This window comes from Nicotiana attenuata, chromosome 7, assembly GCF_001879085.1.
Source record: "Nicotiana attenuata strain UT chromosome 7, NIATTr2, whole genome shotgun sequence".
Lineage (NCBI taxonomy): Eukaryota > Viridiplantae > Streptophyta > Magnoliopsida > Solanales > Solanaceae > Nicotiana > Nicotiana attenuata.
The window spans coordinates 69,010,573-69,021,800 of record NC_031995.1 but is presented as its reverse complement, the minus strand read 5'-3'; the positions used below and the strand labels follow the sequence as shown (position 1 = coordinate 69,021,800).

At 36.4% G+C, this 11,228-nt stretch overlaps 1 protein-coding gene across 1 annotated transcript; it reads right to left on the bottom strand.

The window, feature by feature from the left end:
- Positions 9,369-10,381, bottom strand: LOC109230140 (uncharacterized mitochondrial protein AtMg00810-like). The gene is made up of 3 exons (XM_019395667.1): positions 10,120-10,381; positions 9,775-9,963; positions 9,369-9,412 (listed from the first exon to the last, which is right to left on the bottom strand). Exons 1-3 carry the CDS (start codon positions 10,379-10,381, stop codon positions 9,369-9,371), a joined length of 495 nt encoding a protein of 164 aa, XP_019251212.1.

Genomic DNA, 11,228 nt, shown 5'->3' with positions numbered 1-11,228 from the left:
ATTACTACCCAACCCTAAATGTCCAAACTATCCTTTATCTAGACTAAAATTTACCAAATGACCCAATCCCTTTACCTCAGTCAGCAATTAGGATTAAAAACTAAAAGGAATTCACAAGTTCAACTAAACCTGAACAAACTAACTAAACTAGATACTGATTACTAACTAAACTAAGCTAACCAATCAACTAATACAAGATTAACAGTTAACCAAAACAAAACCAAATAAAGCTCAAGCAAGATCAAATAACAGATTATCTACACTAATGAAAGCAAAATCATATAGACTAATGGACTTAAATCATACATGAAGCAAAACTAAAATGTAAGCTAATATGCTTGACCCTAATTTCAAATCATTATCATGGATAAAAGACAAGTAAACGGAAATAAAAGAAATCCTCATACTGAACACAGGCCAATTAACAGACAAATGAAGAATGCGGGCAAATCCTAAATTAACTTAATCGAGAAGAGATAACAATCGATAACAAAGGTGAATGAACTAGAAGACATTACCTATGGAGCCCGAACTGGAGGCCGGAGAAAAAACGATTCGAGCCTCGGAATAACGTAATCGTTTGTTCTTACCAAAGAACAAATGAACACGTTATTTCGTGACTCGAATCCAACGCAGAACTCAGGGAATCCAAAAAAATGAGTAAAACCAAATTCCTAGAATTCTGCCATCGCCATGATTTAGATTCGAACAGTTCCGCTAACATTTGAGAGAAACCAATGAGGATTTAGGGATGATAGACGTCGTAGGAGGGTAGGGTGTGAATTTGGACGAGTTTGGATGATTTAGGGTTTTCACTGGAGATTTCGATCTAAGATTTGAGAAGATCGGCTAGGATTTGATGGATGGGATTTGGGGATTTGGAAAGAGGAGGGGACGGGGATTCAATGGTGTAATTTTGGGGTCCATTGGAGCATCGCCGCCGCCGGCGACAATTTCCGGCCGGCGGAGATGGGAGGAGGACGGTGGGGTAACGCCGGCGTTACAGGGAGTACGAGGAGGGTGAGGGATGTTTTAGGGTTTTGGGTATAATTTCGGACACTTTTATTTGAATTAAAGGATCAATCCAGGCCGTTGGATTTGAGGGGATGGACGGTCATGATTAAACGACGTCAAAACGACGTCGTTTTGACTATGGGGCAATTGGACCGGGCAAGGCGTTTGGGCCAGTGGTTTGGTCCGGTTTTGAATGACTTTTGGGCTTAAAATTGAATTTTGGCCCAAAATTTGGTCTTTCATCAAGACCATTCTTTTATTTTATTTTTACTCTTTTCTTTTGTTAGCCTTTTGTATTTACTTATTATTTTTTCTGATTTTATAAAATATTAAAACAAAACAAAGACCTAATTAATCTATTTAACTCCTAAAATTATTTAAAATTCTATTTAAAGATAAATGCAACAATTAACAATTAAACGTGTAAAGAACTATTTTTTGCAATTTTCTTTAACTTTGTTCTAAAACTAACTAATACTAAAATTGTGACATTAAATCCCTAAATGTAAATGCCTATTTGTATTTTGATATGAATAAAATGCAACCAATTAACACAAAAATGTAGCAAAAAATTCACAAAAATTGTAAAATAATAGAGAAATCAATTATTTGAGACTTTTGGAAATAGTTTGCTTAGGGCAAAAATCACGTGCTCGCAGCTATAAACTCAGCCTCCACTGTATAGCGGTCAATGCACATTTGTTTGGACGATTCCCAAGACATCGCTCCTCCATCGACTGTTTAGAATCGGTTGAACCGGTGATCTAATTTGCATCACTATACCCCTCTGTTATCGCGGGATACTTATTGTAGTGCAAAGCATAATTTGGAGTATATTTCAAATACTTCAAAACTCGTTTCATTGTCATGAAAGTTCAATGCAACTATCTTATGTCGTAGAATAATACGTCTCGACTTTCGATTGCATATCAGATTATTGACTAGACTTAATGTAGCAATAATATATTATAACAACAGCAAGAATGATTGGCATCAGTTGTGCCACAACCTTTTAATATATAACACATTTTGCAATCACTTCGCCATTTTCAAGCATTTATATGTTATTTATTCATACGTCTATATGATATGCAAATTATAGCACCTTCATTTATGAAACAAATCCAACTTTCAATGGATTTTGGTTATGTTCATCGGTTGGTTCACCTCATTATAGACCAACGTATTAATACGTTCGTTTATGAACGATCATGTTTATACAAGACATACAAACACACTTTTCATGAAAAGCCACAGCCTTCCAGGTGACACCCTTTCATAAAAGAGCTAAACATTATAAATGTTCAAGAAAGAACAAATCATTTCTGGAAAGGCACATAAACAGCTTTCGAATTTGTAGTTTCATCACTAGTCATCACTAAGGCTGAACAAGTAATAAATTCACCGAATACCATATCAATATCCTTAAGGATTCGTGGGGTTCGCAGAATCATATCATCTAGTTCTTCTAAATAATATAGACATCACGTCTAACATTAGCTTTTGTTATGCATAAGCTAAATGCCCCCACATTTCACATGTTTCATGTGCCTTTTCTATCAACATATAATCCATATATAACCAAACAATGACTACATAATTTATAGTATTCTTAATGTAAATACACTAGTTTGAAACCATTTGACAACATTTTCTAGTCAAATTTCGCAGGCCATTGTTTGGATGCATGTTTTAGTCCATAAAGTGACTTAACAAGTCGACACACATTTTTTTTTAGGAACCACGAACCCTTTGGGTTGTTCCATATAAATTTCTTCCTCCAAATATCAATTTAAGAAGGTTTACTTTACGTCCATCTGATGGATTTCAAGGCCATACACGGCGGCTAACGCTATTACCATCCGAATAGATGCAATTCTCGTTACCGGTGAGTATGTGTTAAAGTACTCAAGACATTCTCGTTGTCTTAATCCTTAATCAATCTTTCCTTATATTTGTCAATAGTACCATCTCTTGAAAATCCATTTGGAACCCAAAGGTTTATTTCCTGGAGGAAGATCAACCAGTTCCCAAGTATGATTACTTAATATGGACTCTATCTCACTATTAACTGTCTCTTTCCAATATTGTGCTTCCGAGGAAGACAATGTTTCTTTAAACGTTTGAGACTCATTTTCCAACAAGAATGTCAGAAAATCCGATCCAAAGGAAGTAATTATCCTTTGACGTTTACTACGTCTTGGAATTTTCGAATTCAACGTACTTTCCTTTGCTTCTTCCCGAGTTCGCTTAGATATTTCACTAGACAACTCACATTCTTTTTATACAGATAAATATTCTCAAAGAATTTAGAATTATCTTATTCGATAACCGTATTAATATGAATGTCGGGATTTTCTTATTTATGAATCAGAAAATGATATGCCTTACTTTATGTTGCATATCTTATGAAAACGGAATCAACGGTGTTTGATCCGATTTTTATCCTTTTGGAGTTAGGAACTTGCACTTTAGCTAAGCACCCCCACACTTTAAAATATTTAAATTGGGCTTCCTTCCATTCTATTTTTCATATGGAATGGATTATTGCTATGGGAAACTCGATTGAGTATGCGGTTCTCTGGAAGAATAACTTTCCCCCTACAAGTTCTAGGTAAACCAGAACTTATCAACTAGGCATACATCATCTCATTTGACATTCTATTCTTTTTTTTTGCAATTTTATTAGATTGCGATGACTAAGGGGCAGTCGTTTGGTGAATAATTTCTTCAAAAGGAGATTCATATTCGACGCCCCTATTACGTTGTAGAGTCAACTACAAGAATTGTTGTTTATGTCACGACAAAGACAGAATTAATGGTGAAGTTTTTAATCTTCAAACCAATCTGACACAATCAGAATTAATAAACGATGTAGTTTTTAATCTTCTAACCGAGTAATATCTGATACCAGATCTAATAAGCGGTGAAGTTTTTTAAACTTCAAACCGAGTAATATGTGACACAATCAAATTTAATAAACGGTGAAGTTTTTAATCTTCAAACCGAATAATAAATTTGAGTAGAAAATTACTAAGATTTTAATCTCCCAAATGAGTATAAAATTACTTAGACTTTATTCCGACAAACGAGTAGAAAGTCACGAAGACTTTAATCTCAACGAACGAGTAAAAAATCACGCAGACTTTGATCTCGAAGTAGGAGTAGAAAATCACGAGGATTTTATTCTCCATACCGTGTATAGAAAATTATGAGAACTTTAATTTCCTTTCCAAATGGTTTTCCAACTAAACCATTATAACACTTTAAACAGTTTGATCTCGTTAGACTAATTCATGTCTTACAACCTTGAAAATAACCATCCACATATATTTATGCATGTTATCAAATTCTATATCAACTACTCATAGTTTTTCATATAGTCAAAGGAATAACAAATTAACCGTAAGTACATGTTATTCCTACTCATGCATATATTCTAAATATATAATATGAGATCATCACATAATAAAGATCTACCCTAAATTTATAGACACTAATTTCATATACCACCAAAGGGTAAAAAATTATTGGTGAGTATAGAAAATAGGTATAACCCGATATAGTTGTCACATTCTGTTGAAGACAGAAAATTAGTCTCACGGGACTTTGATATTCAAGTACTGAGAGCAATGCTCCTCTCAATAACCATTGGAACACTTTTGCATTCCAACCAGTGAATTTATAATCCTGGAGCCACATTCAAATGTTCAATATTCATTTAAGATGTCTTTCTTTTGAACCATTTCATAGTAAAATTATATAGAAGACTTTTAATCACTTTAATGACAACCTCACATAAGCCATTTAGAAGCCTTTTCAGTTGCTTGAAATGATGTCTCCATTAGAGCAAAACAACCTGGATGTCATGCATCACTTTTAGAAGTAATCTTTAGACAAAAGCCGCATAAAATGGACTAAGCCCATTAACGACAATTCCTTGCTTTCATAATATTTCCTTCCAATTCCACTTAGCCGTTTTTCGACTTTCCCGATTTTGCGGTGTACGCCCAACGTACATTGCCGCAATTTGCAGTAACGTTCTTCGGCAATGTTTACTTTCAGTCACTGCTCGGCTTTCTATGAAAGGCCTATTGCGAATAAGCACAACCGTTACCTTTCTTACTGCCTCAATTGCCAAAAGAAACACTCTCCCTGTAACATTTAAAGAATCCCAACATTAGATCCATACTATTAAGAAAATCTTTTATAAGCACACTCATAGAAATCTTCTCTTTATTTGCTTCTCCGAAAAATTTGCATATTCATCTTTTATTTTTTTCCGGATGAATAATCAAAATAGATGTTGTGTTAAACCAGACGACTTTCACGACTATTTGGAATAAATCGTTTCGTCATATTTCTTCATGACAAACGACTTTCACTTCTTTCTTCTTCTTTTTCATGGTATCAACTATTAAATTAAATTCCTTAAGATTGTTGGTATTACTGTATTCAAAATCAAAAAATCAAATAAGCAAACCCTTGTAACTTCAATACCTGCCCTACCATGTTCGCCATCTCTTCATCGGTGATGTTACTTGGTACATACGCCTCACTCAGCACTCTTAGCAAGGCATTCTTGTGTGCATCGGAACTTTGTTGCAAAGCAAGGATAGAAATCTAATCCTGTCTTTTGTTAAGCTGATCAATGACCGAGTATTCCTTGGCTTGTATCTTTCTCCAGAGATCATCTGGTCCCAGTTTTCGATAATGGTTGGCCGACTAGATGTCTGCTTACTTGACTCAGCCAAATGCTCCGGGGTATAAACCCTGCCAGTTCTTGNACTTAGTAGACTACTAAACATTTTCAGCAACCAGAAGAAGTGAGAATTAATGCTTAGCACTCACGTTTCACCTAAAACTGCAATGTAACAGTATTGTTTTTGATTTTCTGTAACTTCTATATTTTTTTTTGGTTTTCTACTGGATTTTGCTTGTTTTGGTTTTTTTCAGAAAACTAAGATCTATGAGAGAGTTTTCGATCTCAGAAGTCAGATTTCCTTTTGGTTTGAAATTCAAATTAGAGGCTCAGATCTGTAGGAGAGGTTTGGGGGTAATTTTGGGGCTCAAAAACTCCCCCAATGAATGCATTGGGGTTGCCTTTTATAGGCAACAAATAGGGTAGAATGTTCTAGATGGCACTCACACAGTTTTCCTTCTTTTAATTTCAGATTTCACCCATTAGTCCTTCAATTTCTGACTTGTTTCTCAAGTTACTGCCCTAAGTTTACTGAATCCTACACTAAAGTCCTATTCTAGAAGGCCCTAGGGTGTTCTTCTACCCACACAATGTCTATACTACCCTTTCTTTTGTTTTGAAATTACTATTCTTAACAAAACTACCCTTTTCCATGCCTAAACTACCCTTATTTGCTCCCTGAAATTACTACCCAACCCTAAATGTCCAAACTATCCTTTATCTAGACTAAAATTTACCAAATGACCCAATCCCTTTACCTCAGTCAGCAATTAGGATTAAAAACTAAAAGGAATTCACAAGTTCAACTAAACCTGAACAAACTAACTAAACTAGATACTGATTACTAACTAAACTAAGCTAACCAATCAACTAATACAAGATTAACAGTTAACCAAAACAAAACCAAATAAAGCTCAAGCAAGATCAAATAACAGATTATCTACACTAATGAAAGCAAAATCATATAGACTAATGGACTTAAATCATACATGAAGCAAAACTAAAATGTAAGCTAATATGCTTGACCCTAATTTCAAATTATTATCATGGATAAAAGACAAGTAAAAGGAATTAAAAGAAATCCTCATACTTAACACAGGCCAATTAACAGACAAATGAAGAATGCGGGCAAATCCTAAATTAACTTAATCGAGAAGAGATAACAATCGATAACAAAGGTGAATGAACCAGAAGACATTACCTATGGAGCCCAAACTGGAGGCTGGAGAAAAAACGATTCGAGCCTCGGAATAACGTAATCGTTTGTTCTTACCAAAGAACAAATGAACACGTTATTTCGTGACTTGAATCCAACGCAGAACTCAGGGAATCCAAAAAAAAATGAGCAAACCCAAATTCCTAGAATTCTGCCATCGCCATGATTTAGATTCGAACAGTTCCGCTAACATTTGAGAGAAACCAATGAGGATTTAGGGATGATAGAGGTCGGAGGAGGGTAGGGTGTAAATTTGGACGAGTTTGGATGATTTAGGGTTTTCACCGGAGATTTCGATCTAAGATTTGAGAAGATCGGCTAGGATTTGAGGGATGGGATTTGGGGATTTGGAAAGAGGAGGGGACGGGGATTCAATGGTGTAATTTTGGGGTCCATTGGAGCATCGCCGCCAGCGGCGACGATTTCCGGCCGGTGGAGATGGGAGGAGGACGGTGGGGTAACGCCTGCGTTACAGGGAGTACGAGGAGGGTGAGGGATGTTTTAGGGTTTTGGGTATAATTTCGGACACTTTTATTTGAATTGAAGGATCAATCCAGGCCGTTGGATTTGAGGGGATGGACGGTCATGATTAAACGACGTCAAAACGACGTCGTTTTTAGTATGGGGCAATTGGACCGGGCAGGGCGTTTGGGCCAGTGGTTTGGTCCGGTTTTGAATGACTTTTGGGCTTAAAATTGAATTTTGGCCCAAGATTTGGTCTTTCATCAAGACCATTCTTTTATTTTATTTTTACTCTTTTCTTTTGTTAGCCTTTTGTATTTACTTATTATTTTTTCTGATTTTATAAAATGTTAAAACAAAACAAAGACCTAATTAATATATTTAACTCCTAAAATTATTTAAAATTCTATTTAAAGATAAATGCAACAATTAACAATTAAACGTGTAAAGAACTATTTTTTGCAATTTTCTTTAACTTTGTTCTAAAACTAACTAATACTAAAATTGTGACATTAAATCCCTAAATGCAAATGCCTATTTGTATTTTCATATGAATAAAATGCAACCAATTAACACAAAAATGTAGCAAAAAATTCACAAAAATTGTAAAATAATAGAGAAATCAATTATTTGAGACTTTTGGAAATAGTTTGCTTAGGGCAAAAATCACGTGCTCACAAGTGGTTGTGAGAAGACATTGATTTCAGAGAGTTGAGATTCAATGGCATGAAGTGTTTCACCAAGATCAGGATTGTTAGGATTGGAATGAGGAACAGAGGGTGAGGGTTTGGGCTCTACAGGGGCATGCTTTGCTTCATTCTCGTGCTTATTAACCCAGGAACCTTCCACACTCACATATCCCATACTAGCAAAGGCTCTAGAGTTGTAGGACTTAGAGACAGTGATGAAGGGATAGCTAGACAAGAAGATTTGGTGAGCTTCCAGAATGTGAGTGATTGCCATGCCGTAGGGAAGACTGGTGGGATCTTCAGCACTCTCGATCGTGAAATTGATAACCCAAGAGGAAAGCTTGATTTTGAGTTTGGTTACGAGGCAATAGACAAAGAATGTGTCTCTTTGGGAGAAGGTTGAAAAGGAACCAGTGCGAGGAAGAAAGTTGTTGCCACAATGTGGGCCAGAACCCTAGTTTCGAAGCTAGCATCACTTGGACCTAGTTGGTTTGGAAGGGGATCTGAGGGACTTTCAACTATACATTGTTTGGCTTGGTCAAAGGAGATTTCAAAGTTATCAGGCCAGGTATTTTTAAACAAAGTAGGAAAACCAGAGCAACGACACTGAAAAAGAGAATCAAACAGGGCATAGTAAAAAACAATGCGCTTACCTAACACTAGAGATTCTAACCTATCAGGCTTGCCAGAACAAAGATTTGCATAAAACATTTTAACCAGGGGTTCATATACTTTGGACGGAGGAATAGAGAAGAACTTAGCCCAACCTTGATACATGAAGAGATCCTTGACTTTGGAATTGAGGGCTTCCATGTCGTCAAGGTTGACGGCCCTTCCATGGGCAATGAGTTTATATTTCAAAGCAATGAAGAGATCTTTATTTGGGGAATCCCAGAAATTTAGGTCAGATTCAAGAGAGGCAGAGAAATCAACCTTTGATTTCTTTGAGGTAGACGAAATATGGGGTTCTTCCATGGATCGCTTACCCAAGGCTTTTTCTCCAAGGAGTGGAGAGTGTTCAGAGAAGTCACCCTGAGAAGAGGCGAAACCCTCAGAGCGATCAGACCCTGGGTCGACTTGTTCCAGAGGCATAGTTGGAGGTTTGGCTTTGGAACTGGCGCTTTTTCTAGTAGAGGCAGAGGAATTTCTAGGGTGCTTAGCCATTGAAAGGGAAGGGCTTGATTGGAGGTTAGGAGAGAGGATGAAGATGAGAGTGATTGAAAAGGGTTTTCTTCTATAAGAAGAGATTTTTGGCGGTTGAGTACAGAAAATGAAAAGTTGTCAGTTAAAGGGATGCGATGATTGGTTTTCCAAACATTGAACGACGAACTGATGTGAAAGAAAAGAAAAGAGAGGGAAAAGAGACGGAGAGTAATTAATGCATGAGTGAAGGACAATCATTACCCTATAAAATCAGAATAATACATATAGGTCCTAAAACTTTTTAGTAAAGCACGTAATGCCAAGTAGATATCTTAATTCACAAAATCTCTCCTCTAATAGAGGTTTAGTAAAAATATCAGCTAGCTGATCAGTGGTTCCAACAAAAGATATTTCAATATCACCCTTAAGAACATGATCTCTAATGAAGTGATGCTTGATATCTATATGCTTTGCTCTCGAGTGATGCATAAGATTTTTTGAAAGACAAATTGCACTAGAATTATCACAGAAAATTTGAATAGGCTTACAGAAAATTTCATAATCACCCAGTTGATGAGATATCCATAATAGTTGTGCGCAGCATTGTCCTATAGCAATGTATTCAGCTTCAGTAGTGGATAGCGCAACTGAAGCTTGTTTTCTACTGTTCAAAGATATTAAAGCCTTTCCCAGTAATTGACATGTGCTGCTTGTGCTTTTCCTGTCATCCTTATCACCTGCAAGGTCAGCATCTGAAAAACCTTCTAATTTAAAAGAGTTAGAATGAGGTTACCATAGTCCATGAGACACAGTCCCAATAAGGTAGCGAATGATTCTTTTTAAAGCGGTTAGGTATGATTCCTTGGGAGCTAACTGAAATCTGGCACATTTACACACGCTGAACATAATGTCCAGTCGACTTGCTGTCAGATACAGTAATGATTCAATCATTCCACGATATTTAGTTTCATCAACAAGAATTCCCTGCTCATCTTTGTCTAGATTTGTGGAAGGACTCATTGGTGTGCCAATTGATTTTGCATTGCTCAAACCAAATTTTTGAATCAGTTCTTTTGTGTATTTGGTCTGACATATGAAGGTTCCTTCTTCAGTTTGTAGAATTTGTAGTCCAAGAAAGAATGTTAGCTCACCCATCATACTCATTTCAAATTCGCTTTGCATGAGATTAGAAAATTCCTTGCACATAAGAGGGTTAGCACTACTAAATATAATATCATCAACATAGATCTGAATAATGAGGTTACCTTCCGATGATCTTTTAATAAATAGGGTAGTGTCGATTTTACCTCTTGTGAAGCCATGATCAACAAGGAATGAGCTCAGTCTATCATACCAAGCACGTGGGGCTTGCTCTAGTCCGTACAAAGCCTTAGAGATTGTACACATGATATGGGAATTCTGAGTCTACGCACCCAGGAGATTGTTTTACATAAACTTCTTCTTCAATGAATCCATTCAAGAAGGCACTTTTGACATCCATTTGGAATAATCTAAACCCTTTAAAAGATGTGTATGCCAGAAGAATTTGTATGGATTCCAGACGCGCTATTGGAGCGAAGGTTTTATCGTAGTCGACTCCTTCCTGTTGTGAGTACACTTGAGCAACTAGTCTGGCTTTATTTCTTATGACTTTTCTATCTTCATTCAATTTATTTCTGAAGACCCACTTTGTTCTGATTACAGAGACATTTTCAGGTTTGGGTATCAGACTCCACTCTTGATTCTTACGAAACTGATCTAGTTCTTCTTGCATAGCTTGAACCCAACTCGAGTCTCTTAGTGCTTCCTCTATCTTCTTTGGCTCAATCAGAGAGATTAATGCAACATTTGCCTTCTTTTTGAGAGCTCCCCTTATTTTCATTCCTTCATGTGGATCCCCCATAATAAACTTTCGAGGATATTCAGGTTTGCTTCTCCATTCATTTGGACAAACTATATTGCCAGTCGACTTGATTGGTTGATCTGGTATATTACTGCTTTC

Coding starts and splice junctions, on each gene's coding strand:
- LOC109230140 (XM_019395667.1), bottom strand. CDS start 10,381: ATGGGTGAGCTAACATTCTTTCTTGGACTACAAATTCTACAAACTGAA. Junction 9,964..10,119: donor GGACATTATGTTCAGCGTGT/GTAAATGTGCCA, acceptor CTGACCTTGCAG/GTGATAAGGATGACAGGAAA. Junction 9,413..9,774: donor GGGTGATTATGAAATTTTCT/GTAAGCCTATTC, acceptor CTTTCACATCAG/TTCGTCGTTCAATGTTTGGA.